At 42.6% G+C, this 21,617-nt stretch overlaps 1 protein-coding gene across 1 annotated transcript in view; it reads left to right on the top strand.

Annotated features, from left to right (window-relative positions):
- LOC138808850 (probable phospholipid-transporting ATPase IM) overlaps positions 1-21,617 on the top strand; it is a gene marked incomplete at its 3' end in the record, with an annotated part of 92,500 nt that overhangs the window by 63,166 nt on the left and 7,717 nt on the right. The window contains exons 10-12 of the mRNA XM_069995043.1: positions 10,840-10,912; positions 15,605-15,675; positions 17,127-17,209. Of these exons, the coding sequence (XP_069851144.1) occupies positions 10,840-10,912; positions 15,605-15,675; positions 17,127-17,209 (227 nt within the window). The remainder of the gene's footprint in view (positions 1-10,839; positions 10,913-15,604; positions 15,676-17,126; positions 17,210-21,617) is intronic.

Consider the following 21,617-nt stretch of genomic DNA (forward strand, 5'->3'; position numbering starts at 1 on the left):
TAGGAAGAAAGTCCAGGTTTTCTTTTACAACAACCACCTCAAACTTTAACTACAGAGGCCTTAGAGATGTCGGGTCTGGTGTCAGGAGGGGGTTTGGCCCCAGTTCTGTCCCCGATTGGCTGTGTGACCGACGACCAAGGACTTTAGGCTAATCAACTATAAAACAAGGGCATTGGATGCTAGTCACTTTCAACTATTCTTTGTTCAATCAGCAGAATTTTTTCCCCCAGTGAAATCTTACAGGGAAGCCCAGTATGTAACACAGATGCAGATAGTGCTGCTCAGGATGCTACTGAGGCTGGAGCCTCCAGAATAGAGGCCGTTGGGTGCTGCTCAGGAGGCCTCGGTGAATACTGCTGGCCTCCATGAGTGTGCTGGAGATTTGAGCATTCTTTTCTAAACTGCTCAAATCAAGATTTCTTGATTTTTTTCTTTTTTCTTTTTTTTTCTGTTCCCTTTCCTTTTTTCTTTTCCCTTCCCCTTTTCCTTTCCTTTCTTTTCCTCCCCCCCCCCCCCCCCCCGCCACTTTCCTTCTTTCCTTCCACAGTACTGGTTTGAGTTTGAGTTCAAATGTCGTGTGTGCTAGTCAGGTGTTCTATACTGAGCCATGCCTGTAGCCCTTTTTGTTACTGATTATTATTATTATTTTGTATGTGTATGCTGATTCTGGGGCTTGAATCAGGTCCTGGGTGCTGTCCCTGACCTGCTTTTGCTCAAGGCTAGTGCTCTACCACTTGATCTGGAGCTCCACTTCAGCCTGCCTGCCTGCCTGCCTGCCTGCCTGCCTGCCTGCCTGCCTGCCTGCCTGCCTGCCTGCCTGCCTGCCTCCCTCCCTCCCTCCCTCCCCCCTCCCCCCTCCCCCTTCCCCTTTCCCCTTCCCCTCCCCCCTTCCCCTCCCCTTCCTTCCTTCCTTCCTTTCTTCCTTCCTTCCTTCCTTCCTTCCTTCCTTCCTTTCTTCCTTCCTTCCTTCCTTCCTTCCTCTCTCTCTCTCTCTTTTAAAATCATCTTCTTTTCTCTTTTTCTTTTCTCCCTTTCTCTTTCTTTCTTTCCTTTTTTTTTTTTTTTTTTTGTAGTTTATTGGAGATAAGAACCCCACAGACTTTCTTGCCTGTGTTGGCTTTGATGTGCAATCCTCAGATCTCAGCCTCCTGTGTAGCTTGGATTTCAGGTGTGAAACACCGGTGCCCAGCTGGTATGAGTTATTTTTAAGATAGTCTTGCTTCCTGCCTGGGCATGTCCCTGGACTGCAATCTTCTTATTTTTCGCTTCCCACCATAGCTGGGATGACCACAGTGCCCAGCTTCTTATATTAAGATAGTCTTATGGACTTTTCTTCCCTAGTATGGAACCTCGATCCTTCTGATCTTAGCCTCCCATGTTACTTGGATGATGGGTACATGCCATTGGTTGAGATCCACCCCTACGTCTGGCTGGCCTCAAACCAAGATCCTCCCAATTTCATCCTTTCTTAAGGAGCTAGGATTACAGGCATGTGCCACCAGCACCCAGTAGGACTCTGTTTTTCCCAAGCACTACAAGGGGATTGGAAGTACCACTGGGCTGATATGTTAAGGTTCCTCCAAGCCTAAAACAACTATGAATCTGTGATCCTCTTCATCTTTGTTGGAGGTACATGACTTTCCCTTCCCAGCAGCACTCTTCTTGAATTGGGCTCACCCCTGGTCGCCTCCCATTCCCCAGCCTCTCTTTCAGGCCTCTGTGTTCAGATGTGCGTGTGCCATCAACCCTGCTAAATTTAAGGCTACATTTTCAAATCCAGTGGCTCATGCGGCTGGCTGGCTGCCTGAGAACTCACATGTGGAAGGAAGTTTGAAACACTGAGGCAGGAGAGGCTGCCCTGGTGTTTGGAAGACGGGTCTGGAAACCAGATGAATTGTAGTTTTAAAATGTAAAGAACACACATGTATGTATACATATACATGCGCATATGCATGTACACACATACATGTATATATACCTATACATATATGTATGTGTGTGTATATATATATATATATGTATATATATATATATTTTTTTTTCTGCCAAAAGAGAGTAGAAAGAGTTTTTCTTTCTAGACTTGGTTATAAAATGTCTGTTGGAAATTACGGGTGTCTATCGTGATCTGTTTACTGTCTCTATCAGTCTGGGAGGGAAGAGCTAGATTTAATCCCTTCCCCCCCACCCCCCACGCAAGAATTGAGCTTTGCAAATCCTTGTTCTATTAGAAACAGGTTGTGGGGGGGGGTTGGAGTTAATTTGCTAGATGCATGATACAAAAGCAAGTTTACTTTCTTAATATTTCCTTCTGAGACTTGGGTGAAACAAACGTGAAATTTTTAAAAATATTAGAACCTTTTTATTTTTTAGAACCTTTTTATTAAGAGCAAGAAAAATTCTGAAAAAAGGAAAAGGAAGCTAGATGGCAGGGGCTTATACCTATAATCCTAGCTACTCAGGGGCTGGGATCTCTGGGTTGCAGTTCAAAGCCAGCCTGGTCAGGAAATCTGGAAGTGGAGCTGTGGCTGAAGTGGTAGAGCAGTAATCTTGAGCACAAAAGCACAAGGATAGGGTTCAGGCCCCAGGACACATGCATGCACGCGCGCGCTCGCGCGCGCGCACACACACACACACACACACAGAATAGGAACATGGATTTTAAAAAATTTATTGACACGTCATTGGACAACTAATGGTACTATCTTTGCAAATGTCTTCTTTGCCTACCTGCTTCCTTCTCTCCCTCCCTCCCTTCCCTTCTTTCCTCCCTTCTCTCCTTCCCTTTCTCCATCCTTCCTTCCTTTTTGTTGGGTCTAGGGATTGAACTCAGTACCTTGTAGGTAACTGCTTGCCATTTTGCTTTTAGTTTGTTTTTCAGATAGGGTCTTGTGCTTTTGCCCAAGTTGAACATGGACTGAGATCATCCTACCTTGGTCTCCCGTGTAACTAGAATTATAGCTTAGGTCTGGACTTTCTAAGTTTGCAACGAATCCTTTATTATGGAGAATATTTTCAGAAGATAAATTTTTCCCCCCTCAATTCTTGTGGGTAGGTACGGAAGCACAAAATTCTGTCATGCCTTCCATTCTTGGACTACCAGGAGAATACTTCCATCCTTCTTAGGGAGCGTCCTCACATTCTTCTTCCTCTCCCCTTCCTGCATTCTGAATTTTGTCCTTGCTCTATATCTCCTTCCTCATTCTCCTTTGCAGGATGAAGAAGAAAGAACAGTGGAGCTGAGATGTGAAGAAAGATAGCCAACAATTTGCAAAGTACAGGATATTGTAGAATACGGTTTTGAGTTTATCAGACAAACGTGTAAAGAACTGTAGCATAAAGACTTGTGAATGCTCTGCAGGCCTGCTGACGCTCTGCTGCTTACTTGGCGCCCATGTCAATCTAGTGTAACTCCACCCCAATGTACCTCATTATTGGTGACCATCCCTAGCATGATACTTACTAAGTAATTATGTTGGAAATGAAGTTCCTAGTAAAGGCTCTTATTGCTAAAAAAAGAAATCCAGAAAAGTGAGGTTGGATCATACAAAAAAAAATTATGTATGCTGGTTGTGGAACTTGAACTCAGGGCCTGGGTGCTGTCCCTGAGCATTTTTTTGCTGAAGGCTAGCACTCTACCATTTGAGCTCCCTTAGCACCACTGTTTTGTTTTTTAGTGATTAATTGGAGATAAGATTCTCCTGGGCTTTCCTGCCCAGGCTGGGTAGATTCTCAGATCTCAGTCTCCCCGAGTGGCTAGGATTACAGGCATAAACTATCAGCACCTGCCTTATACATACCTTTGGATATATTTTTCAGACTGCAGATGAGATTGTAAGGCTCGGAGCTCTCTGATAGCTGTAAAGCAAGGGAGGGTCTGCATGGGCGTGAGGCTCTCCTGACATTACTATGAAACAGAAAAACTTTGTCCCATGGTTGGATAGAGAACAGATGTAGAGTGCTTCCTTTTTGAAATCTCAGAAAAGCAACTATATGGGCCACTTTGTGGCAGAGAGATTTTGCCTTCTTAATAGAGAAAAAATGTTCTACACATTAATTTTTTTCCCCGGAATATCTATACCCATCCAACTATCCAACTACCTATCAACAGTTACATTTATCTATATGTGATCTAGCTGTAGAACTATATGGATATATCCAAGGAGTGAGAAAAATGCCCTATAGACATTAGGATATGAGTAATATCAGAGAGAAAAGCAAGGATTGTATCAGAAGGCCCGTACCATCATCTTTCTTTCCCCTGAAATATGAGATAGGACTGCATATTGATAGACCAATTCTCAGCTCCAGGACTGAGTGTAGGTGTATTAGGCATGGCAAGCATCTGCCTCCATATTCAGCAATTAGTTGAGATGGGGTTCTTTTTTTTTTTTTTGGTCAGTCATGGGGCTTGAACTCTGGGCCTAGGCACTGTCCCTGAGCTCTTCAGCTCAAGGCAAGCACGCTACCACATGAGCCACAACGCCACTTCTGTTTTTCTTGTGGTTTATTGGAGGTAAGAGTCTCATAGACTTTCCTGCCCAGCTGGCTTTGAAGCGTGATCCTTAGATCTCAGCCTCCTGAATAGCTAGGATTACAGGCGTGAGCCACCAGCACCTGGCAAGAACCACCAGAGCCTGGCAAGATGGGGTTCTTATAAACTTTTTTTTTTTCCTGAGCTGATCTTCAACTGCAATGCTCCCCATCTTCACCTCTGGAATAACTGGGAACATAGGCCTGAGCCACAATGTCTGGTTTGCATGTCTTATTTTAAAAAATTGTTGAATTCTATTGAAGATGACTATATTCCCCCTGCAAATGGTTATTAATTGCTTTTACAAAATTATTTCTTTTTTGTGTCTTGTCTGTTTATTTTCAATGTATCTTGTTGTCCTGTAGTATTTGTGTTCTGCTTGAGAATGTATTTTTCTTGATTTTGTTTTCTAATAAATTCCTCTGGTGGGAAGCAATGAGGTACTGATGCTGTGTTGGGAGAGAGGTCTGTAGGCTCTCCGTTGGGGTGGTGTGCAGGCCACGGGCTTCTGCCAAACCACCCACATTCCTCTCAGTTTCCTTTCTGGAAAACAGCACACATCAAAATACTTTCCTGTTGAACATTCCCTAGTGTTTTCCCTACCTGTTCCTTCAGTAAAAAACACCGACTCCATATGGCCACTATCTAATCTTGGGAATATCCCCTTTCCTTTTTCATCCATTAGGACTCCGTGTCTGTGTCACCTTCTCCAGAAATCTCCCCAAAGCCTGGCACTAGTGGCTCACATCTGTAATCCTAGCTACTCAGGAGGCTGAGAGCCAGCTCGGGCAGGAAAGTCCACGAGACTCTTACCTTCAATGAATGAGCAAAAAAACAGCCACAAATAGATCTATGGCTCAATTGGTAGCGTGCTAGCCATGAACACGAAAGCTTGGAGAGAGCACTCAGGTCCAGAGTTCAAGCTCCAGGACTGGCATAAAGTGAACAGTGCATTTATTCTCTAAAATAGTATCTTTCACACAGCAGTGAGACCTATCTGTCATCTATTGTAGCAATCATATCTATTATCTATCTTTTAGCTATTATCCATCATTGATCATATCTCTCCTCTATTTGTATCTATATTTATCATCCCATCTTATCACCTGTTATGTATCATTATCATATTTATCCATCTTCTGTCTATATCATCTATTATATCTATCATTGTCTATCATGTATTTATTATTCACCTACCTACCCATCTTCATCATTATCATCCATGGGTTTTCGGACATGCTCACACATGGAACAGCATGGTAAACCTTTATGTGTGGTTCCCCCATATCTTCCCATGTTTGTATCCATCCTCACTTTTTGTTTTCCAGAGTATTTTTAAAACAAGCTCCAGATGTCATACTATCAGTTAATTTTTTTTTTTTGTGCCAGTCCTGGAGCTTGAACTCAAGGCCTGGATACTGTCCCTAAGTGTTTTTTGCTTAAGGCTAGCACTCTACCACTTGAGCCATCGCTCCACTTCCATTCTTTTGGTGGTTAATCAGAGATAAGAATCTCAGGGATATTTTCTGCCTGGGCTGGCTGGCTTTGAACCATAATCCACAGATCTCAGCCTCCTGAGTAGCTAGGATTATTATAGCTATGAGTACCCTGGCTAAAATGTAAGAATGTTTTAATGGTTAAATTGCAACTTCTGGACCATTCTGAATAGAATGTTGTCTCTGCGAGATTGCCTCTACAATGTCACCCTTAACAGACAGTCATAGTACGCAACTTTGTAGTTGCTTTTTTCTTTTCCTAAGTGGAAACGATCCAGTACGATTTGTCATCCATGAATTTAAAATATGACCTTGGACTACGTTTCTCCTCATCACGAAGGTGCTGAGGATACAAAACTGATGGTCCAGTGAAAAGCAAGTACCCTAGTAATCATGAGCAATAAGATTTATCCCGGTGTCGAGAGAAATGTGAATGACATCATGCTTGCCGCCTTAGACAGCCAAGCTATTTCACCGAGGACCTTAAGTAAATCCTGATTGAAGTTTGTTGGCTGCTGTCGACTCATGATTCTGAGAAGACAAGGCGAGAGCCATCAGGGTAGTAATAAAGTCCAGGCATATTCTTTTCTGATGAGCTCACCATACATAGGGACAAGCCTTAGAATATCTGGAGGCATGAAAGTTAATATATCCTTTATTAGACAGTCTCTGCTTTATCCACGTTCCCACAGGACTTCTGATGACAGCTGTATGGCAGACCATTTAATACTGAAGTCATTTCTCAAAAAAAAAAAAAAAAAAGACAGGTCTGTTTCTAGGTTATCAGGAGACAAAGATGGTTTCGGGGCAGTTATTTATGAGCCAGATTTCTGTTTTCCGCACTAGTCTCTAGGATCTCTGATGAGCAGCCGTCTGTATCTAATTCCACTCATAGCCCCAGATGTTCAGGGCTTGGTCTCGTCCGAGTGTCATTTGGTATAGACAAAGCGTGGTCTTGAACTCATCGGTGGCCAGGTGATGTCCCATGCTAGAAGGGGATTCAGAATTCTACCTACATAACCATCCTGTTTCTGAGGAATTCAAGCTTGGGAAGGCTTTAGGGCTTCATACAGCTGTAAATCTAGGAAGTGATAAACCTCATGATCTTCTGGGGATCCTCTTTAGTTGTGTCTTGTGCTACAAAAAATTAGGTCCTGACCAAAGCAAATCACATCACACCATCCAGAGACGGTTGCCTTTTGAATGTGCCAATCAACTTTCTGTATGCAAATTTCCATCCAGATGTGCCGCCCAGGGATTCTGAATTACTCTGCTTCTCTCCATGGTCTATCCATGTCCTGGCTTTCAGTGTACTTCCTTTGAAAGCATTTTCTTCCAACTTCCTCCATCATACCATCTCTGAGAGATCGTATATTCAGGGGATCCTATTAAGAATCTACAGCAGCAGAGAGGGTCTTAGGAGATTGTTTACGGGGACAGATTTCTTGTCTACAATAGCTAGCAGGTTTCTTGTGCAGGTAGAACGTTGTAGGTGAATGGGTCATTTTTTAAAAAGAATACAGCAATTAAATTGTTTCTGCTTCTGATTAATGTGTAATACAAGGCGTGTGGATTTTTGTACAGATTAGACAGGAGATTGCATATCTTTTCTCAGCCAATTGTGAAACAGGATCCCCTAGGCTCTAGATTGTTGTCTTTTATCATGTCTGCTTCTTCCTATCCTTCCCCTTTCCCTCTTCCTGCCACAATGGGTGTGAGATTCTCTCCCCCAGCTGACCATAGCACTGCCTGTGTGATGATTATTATTTTTTAAAAAAGCATTTTCCTAAGCAGAGGGAGAAATAGGGCTGGGGAGGGAGAGAAATACTGGCATTCTTCAAAACTAAATAGATTCCAAAGATAGGAGCATTATATTTCTTCTGAGCATAATGAGATTCTGCTAACCAGTCCATTGTTGGAGGATTTGGGCCAAGCTGTACTTCTTAGCTCTAGTTCTGCTTTGACAGCCTGAGGACTGAAAAGAACCAGAGACTACTGCTGTGCACTGAGCAATTCTATCAGGACACCAAGACTGAGAGCTATCTTTTTGCACTGGTTAATATTGAAACCTGGAAGTGTGCGCCATAACGCTCATCAAATTGCTTCAGTTCCTTAGGGTCTATCCTCTTTTTAAACACACAGTAAATAATTACCATGGAAAATAGTTTTTTTTTTTTTTTTAAAGAACAATAAGTAGAGATTTATTAAGGGATGGGCTTTGTGGCCAGACAGGCTTGGGTTCCAGTCGCTGCCGTGTCCCTTGCATGTGCCCTAAAAGAAAAGTTTCTTTAAAAACTTTTTCCATCAATGAAAACAGGGGCTCTGGGGCTCTCTCTGTGTTGTGCAGCTGGTGTCTGGGGTTCGTGTTGGAAGCAGTCTTGCATCATAGCTTTGCTAAGAACACAAAATGATCTCATGGGTTGTAACCTTGGTACTTGGCCCCCAGTGCTCAGGTGCTACAATTTCTTTGTTTTGACCTTTTTCTGGAAAAGTCTTCCCCTTCTATATGTACTGTAAACCTGAGTTCAGACTGCATTGAAATTCCAAGATTTGTAGATGTGGACACAAATGTTAACATAGAAACAATCTAGCTAGTGCTTCTCTGAGCCAGATTAAAATAAAAATGGATGAGGCAATAAGATACTTTACTGCAGAAAAGTCACAAGTCAAGAAAAGGATGCATACACTTTATATTCCAAAGCACCAGAAAACACATGGAGATGAACTGTCAAAAATGACAACTAGACTTACTTGAAGGATATATATTTTTAATATACCTGCTCACAATCTCTTCTTCAGAAGCTCAGGAAATCTGAGTTCTAAGAAGAAGATAAAGGAGGTGAAGAATAGCCCTTGGTAGGCAGATATTCTTGCCACTTGAGCCACACCTCTAGCCTCTTCTGTTTTAGATTTTTGTTTGTTTTTGATAAAGTCTCATGCTTTTCACTCTGAGCAGTCTCAAATTTTGATCCTCCTATTCTATGTCTCATGTATAGCTGGGCTTATAATGGTTTCTTCCTTGACCTAACATTTCATAAGTGATTTTTTTTTTTTTTTGGTCAAGTTGCCTTTAAACTACCATCTGCTCAGGTAGCTGGGATTACAGCTGTGAACCACCACGCCCAGGAAAAGACAGCTTGAATACAGACTTCACAGCAATTCACTAACAATGACATTTCTATAAATAAGACATAATATTTTTTCTTCCTTCATTAACAAACTGGCCATTTCTGATAGATAAAATGGTAAAAATGAGAAGTCTCTAGTATTTCAAAACAGGTACCCCAGGAGAAAAATCAGCATATAATCCATATCTGTGAAGGATATATGACACAAGATTTACAAGGCTTCCTAGAGTCCCTTGGTCATGGAACTAGAGAAAACCAGCCCAGCATGGCATTGGAAACTGATTGAATTCTGGCTGGGGATGAAAATGCTGCCATTGAAAAATTTCCAAAACACGTACTTGGATCTGTATGAAAGAAAGAAAGAAAGAAAGAAAGAAAGAAACAACAACAAACTCAAATCTTGAGAGTATTTAAGCCAAATGACCCAGCAGGGGTTGATAGTGTGAAGCTTATTTCACAGTTGTATAAATATTTAAAACGGTTTTCCAGCCTTTAAAACAAGTAGATTAGGCTAATTTTTTTCTCAATAAAGAAAATCTGCGTGATGAAATTAATCTGCCCCCCCCCCTAATTTACTGGGGGCAGGGAGACAGGATGGCCCTGCTCTTCCAGGTTTCCTAAGAATGGATGTCAAAGGGTGGCCAGTATCCAAATTTGATAGCAAAGCTGGATTCTGTTTCATGAGGGCTCACACCACTCGATCTTGCCATGGGTGGGCCGTTTCGAAGGCATTTGCCCTTGATGGACTTACCACACCAGAGACCCCCATCCCATTGGACAGTAATCACTTTGAACTTGGTAACGGGTTAGATTTAAGACTCCGTTATAGGAGCTTCAAAGAAAGCTGAGCCGCTCTTCTCTTCTGAGCTGTGACAGGGTCTTAGCCTGGTAGAATGTACCGGGGCCAGGCCGGGCACTAGTGGCTTATGCCTGTCATCTCAGGAGGCTGAGATCTAAGGATCTACAGGTTCAAAGGCAGCCTGGCCAGGAAAGTCTGTGAGACTGTGATCTCTAATGAACAACTACCAAAACTCCAGAAGTGGAGGTCAAGCCACAGTCCATGTGCATGTGCACATAATGGGGCCATGCTTGGACACAGTGCGTGAGGGTGGTTGGGTTTGTAGGCGGTCATCTTCATTCAGTCTCTCAGAACCTCTCCTGATACCTTTTTCTGTTTTGGCTCTTGCTTTTCTCTACGTTTAATTCTCTCTGCTTTCATTTGCATTTTAATTGTTTTGCTGGATCAGTCTTTCTTGCCACTGTCTTCTCATTCTTGTTTGTTTGTTTGCCCCAGTGAGTCTGTGATGCCAAGATGGTGGTGACATTGGTGCCGTTATTTATTAATAAATTGAAAGTTCGTAGCTCCTGCAGGAATCTGCACCCCTGGGAAGGTGAAGAGAGGCCTCTGGTGTGGGTGAGGGGAAGGTGGGGAGGGAGAGGCATTTTGAATTTGCTCCCAGAGATGTCCCTCCCTCCCTTCCTCTCTGGCTATTTTTGGGCAAATCCTGCTCTCCCCACGTGGCTCAGGTGAAGGAGGAATCCCTTGAACTTGCCGTGGGTGGGAGGAGCCAGAGCTGCTGCCTCTGGTACCCATTGTCCACCCAGCTTCTGCCACTGGCCACCGTGCTTTTCATTCTTGTCCCTGCTTGAAAAAAGAAATTCATGTTTGTTTTGGTGCTTTTAGACTGCAGAACGAGAAATGGATGAACGTCAAAGTGGGAGACATCGTGAAACTAGAGAACAACCAATTCGTTGCTGTGAGTATACGATATTCCGGAGAGAATGTCTCTTAGGTTAACATAGCATATAGGGTGAGCATCAAAGTATTAGCAAGATTTTTTTTTTTTTTTAGTCTATAGTCTCAAAGCCTGGTCTCCAACAGTGTTGTTTATAAAAATTACTTAAAAATTTTAAATTATCTTTTCATTACAAATTATTAACGGTCACAAGGGACTTCACTGTGATATTTCCATGTGTGCATACGATGTACTTTGATCAGATTTTCCCTTTCTGTCACCCCTCCTCCATGTAAATGATTTTACTAGGCTTCATTTTTCTGCTTTGATACTTGTGTGTAAATACTCTGATTTTACTCATTCCCTCTCGCTCTCCTCCTCTTTCTCCACCTCTTTGTGAATTTTACACTCTTCTAGCTTTTTTTTTTTTTTTTTTTTGGTTGATTATAGGGCTTGAAAACTGGGCTTGGATGCTGTTCCTGTGCTCTTCAACTCAAGGCGAGCGCTCTACTGCTTCAGCCCCAGCGACACTTCTGGTTTTCTGGTGGTTTATTAGAGACAAGAGTTTCTCAGACTTTCCTGCCTAGGCTGGCTTTGAACCATGATCCTCAGATCTCAGCCTCCTGAGTAGGATTACAGCATGAGCCACCAACACCTGGCTTTAGCTTTCTTTCTTTCTTTTTTTCCCCCCCATACCAACCTGGGCTTGAACTCAGGATCTAGGTGCTGTTCCTGAGCTTTTTTTCACTCAAGACTAGTGCTCTACTTCTTGAGCCACAGTTCCACTTCTAGCCATTTGCTGGTTAATTAAAGATACAGAGTTTCATGAACTTTCCTGTCCAGGCTGGCTTTGAACTGTGATCCTCAGATCTCAGCCTCTGGAGTGGCTAGGATTACAGGCGTGAGCCACAGGCTTCTCTGGCTGGGCTTTGCCCTTCCAGCACATGAACACACGTGAATAATGATGAGAACCAAGCCATTTATTTGGCTGGCTTGAGAAAGATCTCAGCTCCCCCTGCCCCCCAGCCCCACTTCCACAAAAGCTATTCCTGCTTTAGTGTTGGCGACAGTCACCTTTTCGTTGACAAGTTTGTTACTGGAATTGAAGATTGTCATCTCAGAAATGATAGGGCTGGAGAGATGAAGCTGGCCCACGGTCTAGGCCTGGCAGGGGTGCCCGGTCGCTCTTCCCCTCACCCACGCCCATAACATGTCATTGAGTCCGTGTCAGCACCTTTTTTGGAGATGTTTCCAGAAGGACCGTTTTGGTGCTATGCTTGCTCTCCTTGCTGTTTTAAGTTTCAGCAGCGAATCACAGAGGTGACTTCCTCCACCTCATGGCTCCAAGTGAACCTCCACCACCTCCATGAGTCTGCACGGATCCCCGCCCCCCCCCCCCCCCCACCGCTGCCTCCCCGCAGCACCAGGGACCATGCTGAGAATTTCCACGCGGAGAAGGTTTTTTTTTTTTTTTTTTAAACAACAAAACTTTGATACTGAAGAACAGTTTTTTTTTTTTTTGCTAAATTGTGGGAAGGAAACACATTATTTTTCTATATTAAAAATGTAAACGGCCTATGTTCTGTTGGAAGAAGTCTGTGGGTCCATCCTTCTGTCCCTCCCTCTCTCTCTCTCTCTCCCCCCGCCTCTCCTTCTCCCCCTCCCTTTCTCTCTCCATCCCTTTTGTTTGTTGTTTTTGTTGTTGTTTTGTCGGTCATGGGGTTTGAACTCTGGGCCTGGACGCTGTCCCTGAGCTCTTCAGCTCAGGATGAGCACACTTCTGTTTTTCTGGTGGTTTATTGGAGATGAGAGTCTCACAGAGTTTCCTGCCTGGGCTGGCTTTGAATGATGATTGATCCTCAGATCTCAGCCTCCTGAGTAGCTAGGAATACAGGTGTGAACCACTGGCGTCCAGCCCTTCCTTCCCTTCTTCCTTTCTTCCCTCTTTCCCTCCTTCCCTCCTTCCCTTTCCTCTTTCCCTTTTTCCTTTCCTTTCCTTTCCTCCTTCTTCCTTTTCCTTTCTTCTCTCCCTTCCTCCTTTTCTTTCCCCCACTCTCCCTTCCTTCCTTCTTTTCTTTTTGAACTCAGGGCCTGGGTGCTGTCCCTTAGCTTTTCTGCTCACGTCTAGCACTTGAACCACAGCTCCACTTCTGGCCTTTTTTGCTGGTTAATTGGAGATAAAAGTCTCACAGACTTTGCTGCCCAAGCTAGCTTCAAAGCTCTGTCCTCAGATCTCAGCTTCCCAAGTAGCTAGGATTGCAGGTGTGAGGCCACTGACATGGGGCTGGACTTAGCCCAGTATTCTTTTGCTATTATATAATTTTCATCTTTGAACACTGACAAAGCAAAAACAAGGTATAACAAAATGAAGGGGAATGCTTTGTTTTTCATAGTTGCACTGCAGTGAGTTAGCAGCCCCTCCCCACCAGTAGAAAAAGTTTATGCTTGGGGATCACAAGTTCTGAGTTTAGGTCTAGGAAGACAGCTTGGGAATGGTTAGAGCAGAAAGGACCCACAGGGGTTATAGATAGGTAGATGGGGTCACCGCTGCTCAGGTGACACCCTTCAGCCACCAGATGGCGATGGTGAGTCAGTCACTTGTGTGCCTGCTGTGGACTAGAACTCTGCCCTTGTTGAATATAAACTCAAACACAACTGGATTCAGTGCTGCACAGAAACACTGAGTTTAAAAGATTCAAGAAGCTCGTCTTCTTTAGATATCATCACTACCCTCCCTCCATCACAAAGAGTTCTGCATTTTGTTTAAAATGATCTTTTTTAAAAAAAATAAAACATCTAAGGAGGAGAGTTGTAGGCTTAAGTTGTAAACTCAGAGAAGTGTGAGGTCTATTGTTAAAATACTTTATGCCAATATTCCTTAAAATCTGGATGCAGGAGATGAGAATGGGGTGAATCAAAGAAAAACGTCCACCCTTTTAGATCAGGTTGGGTATTTTTTGGTTCAAGAGTGGCCTCCACTTTTGACATGTTCTCTTCGTGGGTTTGCTTTATGTACACTGAGACAACTTAGCAGAACCGCTTCTGTCTTGATGACCTTCTGTGGCTGTTTAAATCGTTTAGAGTTTAGGAGGAGCCGTAATTTTTTATTCCTTGAGGGACTGTTGCCGAGTTTCGTTGAGCTCTGTTTTATCCTAATTTAGACAAAACTACACCCCGCCACACCCCTACCCCTATTTTTTGAGTTGGAAATCTAAAAGCTTGATACCATTAAAAGAGTGTGTCATTTCTAAGTTTAGCCTTTACGACTTGAAAATGAAGTAATTCTGATTTCTTTTTTGAAGGAAACAAGGAAATTTCAGACTTGGAATGCTAGTCATGCATGCAGACGTCACTCAGAAATCGTTGGGCCAATGTCTCATCCTAGGTTGCTGGAATTGAAGTCAACTCTTTTTAGACATCCAAACCTTTCTGAATTTCATAAAACAGTTATAGACTAGCAGCTTTTCAATGTAGAAAGTTCCCAGAATTCTAAGGCTAAATTGTGCTAGGTGATTTCCAAAGCCCAAATAAAAACCAGAATAAAACTATTTTCAAAAACAAATTACTCAGCTTCTGATTGTCCCACCCCAAGCCCCCTTAGCGCTTGCCTTTATTTTCTCTTCTCCTTCCTTTCCATCTTGTTTCTCTTTTAATCATTCTCTTTTAAAAACTTCCTTGCTTTTCTTCTCCTTCCTTCCTTTCTCTCTCTTTTGTCTTTCCTTTTATTGTTCCTTTCCTTCCAGCCTCTCCCCCTCCCTCCCTCCTTCCCTCCTTCCTCCCTCCCCTCCCACCCCGCCTCCCTCCCCCCCTCCCCACCCCTCCTCCCTCCCTCCTTTCCTCCCTCCAAACCTCCTCTTCCTTTCCCTCCCCTCCTCTTCCCTTCTCTCCTCTTCTCTAACCACCTTCCTTCCCATATCCCTTCTTTCCTCTTTCCCTTTCTTCTTTATTCCCTTCCTCCTTTCCTTTCTTCTTTCCTTTTTTTTTTTTTTTTTTTTTTTGCCAGTCTTGGGGCTTGAACCCAGGGCCTGGATACTGTCCCTGAGCTTCTTTTGGTCAAGGTTAGTACTCTACACTTGAGCCACAGTGCCACTTCTGGCTTTTTCTGTTTCTGTGGTACTGAGGAATTGAACCCAGGGCTTCATGTATGCTAAGCAAGCACTCTACCACTAGGCCACATTCTCAGCCCTCCTTTTTTCTCTTACCCATATTCATCTGTTTTTTTTTTTTTTTCCTGTCTTATTTGTCTGTTCCCTTACCTGGTCATGTAAGAGTTACTTAAGGTCTATACAAATCTTTCTAATTAACTTATTTATTGGAGAGATTCTATATTTTTTGTTAACAATTATTTAAGAAAAAATAGAAAATTCAATTCTTCCTTTCCTTTTCTTTTTCCCTCCCTCCCTCCCTCCCCTCCCCTCCCCTGTCTTCCCTCCCTCCCTTTATCTTCCTTCCTTCCTTCCTTCTTTCCTTCCTTCCTGTAAAGCCCACTGGCTTAATTTCTGTCAGTCTTCAGAAGTCTCTGTTGGGATGAAAATCAGGGGTAGAGAAGGAAGGAGAGGGAGGATTTGACTGTGATCATCCAAAAGGGGGAGTTCAGGACCTCAGCCCTTCAGTCAGGTTCTGAAGCTGGGCCTGGCTGGGGATTCTATAGTACAAGGGCCTTCAACCTTTGCTTTTCTCAAGTATTCTTTTGTCTGTGATTTCTTAAAATAGGCTGACTTGCTTCTTCTATCAAGTAGTGAGCCACATGGTCTCTGTTACATTGAAACAGCTGAGCTCGATGGGTAAGTGATTAAATTAGTATCATTGGTGAGGTATTTATTGGTTGATTGATTGGTCATGGGGCTTGAACTCACGGCCTGGATGCTGTCCCTGAGCTTTTTACTCAAGGCTAGCTCTCTACAACTTTGAGCCATAGCACTACTTCTGGCTTTCTGGTGGTTAATTCATGATAAGAGTCTCACTGACTTTTCTGCTAGGGCTGGCTTTGAGCCATGACCCTGAAGTCTCAGCCTCCTGAGTAGCTAGGATTGCAGGTGTGAGCCACTGGCACTTAGCCTTTGTTTTCTTTAAAAGTAAATGTCTTTAGAACTAGGACTTCTGTCTTTTCTGTTTTCCTGGAAGACATAGAAGTCTAAATTGCAAAGGCCATTGTTAATTGCTTTGCCATAATTTCTAGAACTGTAATTTTTCTGCATAATTTTATTGGAAAAAACTGATTGATCTCTGGAGTTTATTTCCTCTGAAATAGTAAGTTCCGCATGTGCATGTGAATCATTTCATGTAGGGAGTCTTTGGCCAAGTTCCTTAGAAGTGTGTGCTTTCATTTCATCTTTCTCAGGAAAATGACAGGGAGTGTCCGGCCTCCCCCAGAGAGAAAGACTCAGGGCATTTTAAAATATGACCTTTTAGAGAAAAGAGAAAAATGGGCTGTGCTGTCATCCTGACATGTGGAGGATTTAGCATATTCCATGGAGTGGTTCTGTGTTCAGAGGACTCTGTCTGTTTATCTGGCAAAAAAACATGTATCTAATGCTTACCTATGTGGGCACTATCTATGAGCATGTGTTCTTTAGATTCTGTAATCTCGACAGGAGACTGACTATGTAAACCCTATTGTATAGGGAAAGGAATCGGTAAGAGAGAATTAGGTCATTTGCCCTAGGGAAGTAGGACTCCAACCTGCCAACAGGGTTTAGCCAGTATCTCCTGAGTCATTACCATATTGAACTATTCAAATACAGTTTGGCCTGCGTAATCCTATGCTTAGTTTTTTTTTTTTTTTTTGGCAGAACATTTTTAGATATAGCTAAAGCAGTAGCAAGAGGAACATTTATAGCATTCACTGTATACTACATTTGAAAAGACAAAACATCTCAAATCAATCTCCTGAATGAAACCATTGAATGAACCCTATACCAGACATTTCCATAAAAGACGACTCTGACAGATGGTCAGAATTGTGTGTGTGTGTGTGTGTGTGTGTGTGTGTTCCTGCTCAGAAGATGACCTGCTCTCTCTGAATGGCTAAGCTAATGCCAACTCTGAGGAACCTGAGAAGCCCCACCCACTTTCCCAAGATTATGTGAAAAATGTGACTGCAATTAAAGGTGGGGGTTGGGGGTGGGTCCCTGGGTTTTTGGATCAGATTTCATAGGTGGGGCACCCATCCTTCCTAGTGCTTTGGATGCTGTTGGGTTGTTCCATATAAAAATTCATGTCATTAATTCCACAGGGAGACTAACCTAAAAGTCCGCCATGCTCTAACAGTTACCTCAGAACTCGGAGCAGATATTAGCAGACTTGCAAGGTTTGATGGTGAGTGTTTTAAACAACAAAAGCTCAAAACCAAAAGGTAATATAAGAAATGAATGACTTTGTTTCATACAGGACTGGCCATTCAACCAATCCACAAGGTAAAAAAAAAAAATCCCTCCCAAGTTAAAGCAATATAGATCCTTCTTTTCTATTATATGTACTTTACCTATTGTCACTTTTTAGAGAACAGAGTCACAAGACTGGGACATTTCTGGGCTGAGAACCAGACATCTGCTAAATTTAGTTTTTCACTGTGAAGTCTTGGATTTCATTTTAATCTACCTTAAAGTTCACGGCAAACATTCGTGGTGTTCCAGGGGTTTATCCCCAGTGAAATGTGATTTCTTAGTTCTAAGAAAGCATCTAAAGAGTGAATGATGGATTACGGGGAAATAAATTAGATATAATATGCAAATTAAAATCTCCCTGTTAGCCGAATTTAAAGACCCAAGAGAATGACGCAAAATGCGTTATGGAAAAACCTTTGAAAAAGTGGGGACAGTTAAGAAACTGTACCCCACCATGATTATGCTTCATTTCCTGTAGTCTTTTATTTTTCTTCCATCTATTTCTTCCCACATCTTATTTGCATGTTTTAATTTCAGTCTCCTTTCCCCTTCCCTACCAGTCCCTCTCTGCCTTTCTCTGTTCCTGTCTCTCTCTCTCTCACACACACACATACATTTTTATACATATTTCCTCTAACCTTTGCTTTTTGTTGTTGTTGTTGTTGCTTTCTTTTGGTGTGGGTCCTGTGGCTTGAACTCAGGGCCTGGGGGCTGTCCCTTGCCTTTTTGATCAGTGCAAGTGCTCTGTCACTTAAGCCACAGCGCCAACACCAGCTTTTCTGGGTGCTTAAATGGAGAGAAGACTCTAACAGACTTTCCTACCTACGCTGGCTTTGAACCTCAATCCTCATATCTCAGCTTCCTGAGTAGAATTACAGGTGTGAGCCGCCAGCACCCAGCCTGATATCATATTTTTAAAAGTAGCAATGTTCTTAGTGATGTTGAATGGTATCATCCCTGATAAAATTTTATAGATGGGCTAGCCAGGATACACATAATAGTATTTACAAGACAAAGTTGGACTTTGTGTGTATAAATCTACCAATTTGGAAAGTTCTTATATAAATCTTCTTACACATTTCAGACAATCTGAAAAGCCCGACCCCTAATTTATTGAATTTATAAGAAAAACCCAGTGAATCAAATTTCTAAGAAAAGATACACAACTTGATTTAGTATTACAACAAATACAAAAGTAAATTGAGTGGACCTGGCTATTTCTTGTGAAGTCTTAGGACATTGAAAATCTTTCCCAAGTATATGACTGGAAATGCTTTTCAATGATGCATTTGTAAACTGGATGTTTTTAAGCCTTGGGGAAAGCCCCATATGCAAATTGTCCAAATTTGTTTAAGAATCTTTTGCATATTGTAACTGACTGGTCTGAGATCTGTTTTTTACAACACATGACAAGTTTACATATTTTGTATGACTGTTATTACTGAATTTTGAAGCCGAGAAAGGGCTGACTGTTTATTCAGGAATCTTTGTGGATTTTGTGGTCCTTTCTAAAGAATAGCATGTGTGTAATGAAGACATTAAAAAAATGAACATCTCTGTGTGGCTAAAAATAAGTAAGCAAAAAGACTTAGCTAGCGTCTCATGACTAAAAAATTTTTAACCTTACTAGGTAGCTTTATTCCACCCACCTGGAGGAAAACACAGCCCAATGGCACAATTGGTTCATGGGACATGGATATACGTGTTGACATGGGAAGTAGCATCTGTTCATATAGCGAGGGCTAACTTGGTATCGTGATGGTATTAATAGGTAGCGAAAGGCTTGATAGTTGGAGAGAAAAGAGCTTTTGAAAATGAGGTGACATTCTTTTAAGGAATAAAATAACTACACATCATAATCACCAGGGTAACAAGTCCTAAATAACAATTTACAATATCTTATTCTATGTATGTTTGTCTTGTGGAAGACTTTCATGAAAGTCATGAAATATAGCTAATTGTATATGGAAAGAAATGATACCAATGTATCTGAAAAATTATGGAACACTGGGCATGGAGTTCCATTTTTATGATAAGCTACGGATTGGTTTATTTGTGTGTGTGCATGCATGCACATAGACTGATCCTGGGGCTTGAACTCAGGGCCCAGGCACTGTCCCTGAGCTTTGTTTGCCCTCTGCCACTTGAGCCACCATTTCACTTCTGACTTTTTTGGTGGCTAGCTGGAGATAAGAGTCTCATTGGCTTTCCTACCTGGGCTGGCTTGGAACCATGACCCTTATATCTCAGCCTTCTGAAAAGAAAATATTCCATTCTGTCAACATGCCCAAAGAAAACTATTGCCCCTTTTTGGAAAGAGATAGAAAAGAAATTAGGGAGGGAGGGAGGGAGGAAGGGAGGGAGGGAGGGAGAGAGAGAGAGAGAGAGAGAGAGAGAGAGAGAGAGAGAGAGAGAGAGAGAGAGAGAGAGAGAGAGAGAGAGAGAGAGAGAGTGTACATACATGTATGTGTGCCAGTCCTAGGACTTGAACTCAGGGCCTGGTGTCTGTCCCTAAGTATCTCTGCTCAAGGCTAGTGCTCTACCACTTGAGCCACAGCACCCTTTCTGCATTTTTCTGAGTAGTTTATTGGAGATAAGAATCTTACCGACTTTCCTGCCCAGGCTGGCTTTGAACCATGATCCTCAGATCTCAGCCTCCTGAGTCGCTAGGATTACAGGCGTGAGCCACCAGTCACCCGGCTAGAAATGTGTGTTCTTATGCTATGAAAGGGGAAGCTGGGCACTTCTGATGCTAACACAAGACAAAATAAAACCAACACAGCCTCCCCCCCCGCCCCATCCTCCCCTACCTCCATTAAACCAAAAATGTGGTTTGGTTTTGCTCCCACCATTTTGTTTTGACTGGGTCCTATATTTAGTACATAACTCCTGGGCCCACAGTGTTTGAGAAAGTCTCCAGTGGGCTCTTGCCTCCAACCAGCCAAGCGGAACCCCTTGGCTTCATCATTCCTGTCTAGAACCACACCTTCCATGTGAGCCTTGGAGGCGGGGGGGGGGGGGGGGGGGAGTTCAAAGTTGACTGCCTCCATGTCAGCCTTTGCTAACAACAGGGAAAACCATCCAATGAACCTGTTTTTTATATTCCTACTGGCAAGGGCTGACACTTCATGTGTTTCTTTGCCCCAAACACATTTTTATTTTCAAGAGTAGCCAAGTCTGAAGTGTGAGAAATGTAGTCATGGGTTAAGATTCTGGATAACGCTTAAAGGGTTTCTCTCATCGTATGATTTTATGTATGTTTTGCTAGGGATTGTTCACTCAAAGCAAGGTTCTTCAAAATTTGAGTAATGCAGGTGATTGGTCCCGTGGCCGGAGGGAAAATGAGTTCTGAGGATTTAGAAAAATGGCTCCTTATGCACAATGTAGTTTTTCTCAACAGTTTGAGCCAGTGTTAATCAATATTGTTTTCCTTTTTAAATAAATAGCGGTTAGAATGAAGGGCTAAAAACAATTCAGCCACATGTCGTATTATTAAAAAAACAAAACTAATGACCTTGTTGCTGGGCGCTGGTGGCTCACATCTGTAATCCTAACTACAAAGGAGACTGAGATCTGAGGATTGAGATTTGAAGCCAGTCCAGGCTGGAAAGTTGATGAGATTCTTATCTGCAATTAACCAGCAAAAAGCTGGAAGTATGTCTATGACTCAAATGGTAGAGAGCCAGCTTGGAGCAGAAAAGCTCAGGGACAGCACCCAGGCCCTGAGTTCAAGTTCCAGGACCAGTGCACACGTGTGTGTGCATGCATGCATGCGTGTGCACAGATGCTCACACACACAGTATTTTTTATTGTTTTAAGAAAGAAAACCTTTCAGTTACTAATCTACTTCTGACTTTGACTTGAACCCAGATGGTATTTACCTGTCTTTATTTTCATTACTTCCCTCTCTTCCTTCTCTCTTTTCCTCTCTTGGTTCTGTTCATTTACGTCCTTGTATTCCTTACTTCTAAACATTTAACCCCACTTGTTGGAGATGCAAATGTATACTAATCTAACAGTTACACCTCATGACAGGATCTATAAAAGATTATTTCTGGCTGTTTGTTTGTTTGTCTTCTATGTGGAAAGCTCCAAACCCTGAGTGCTTGTTGTCTTACTGAAATAACGGAAGCAATTGATTTCATTGGTTTGGAATGGGCTCTGGAATTTTAAAAACTGGAAACATCTTCATGCCGTCTTGGGCAGGTTGTCTGGTGCCTTTGGAGAGTCCTCAGAACCCAGAATCTAATCAGCATAAGAAACTAACTGCTGGAAGGAATCCCACGCTTTCTCAAGACCATAGGAAGGAAACAAGGCTCAGGTTTCTCAGCATGAAAGAT

This window comes from Dipodomys merriami, unplaced genomic scaffold (genome assembly GCF_024711535.1).
Source record: "Dipodomys merriami isolate MVZ:Mamm:240054 unplaced genomic scaffold, mDipMer1.0.p SCAF_48, whole genome shotgun sequence".
Lineage (NCBI taxonomy): Eukaryota > Metazoa > Chordata > Mammalia > Rodentia > Heteromyidae > Dipodomys > Dipodomys merriami.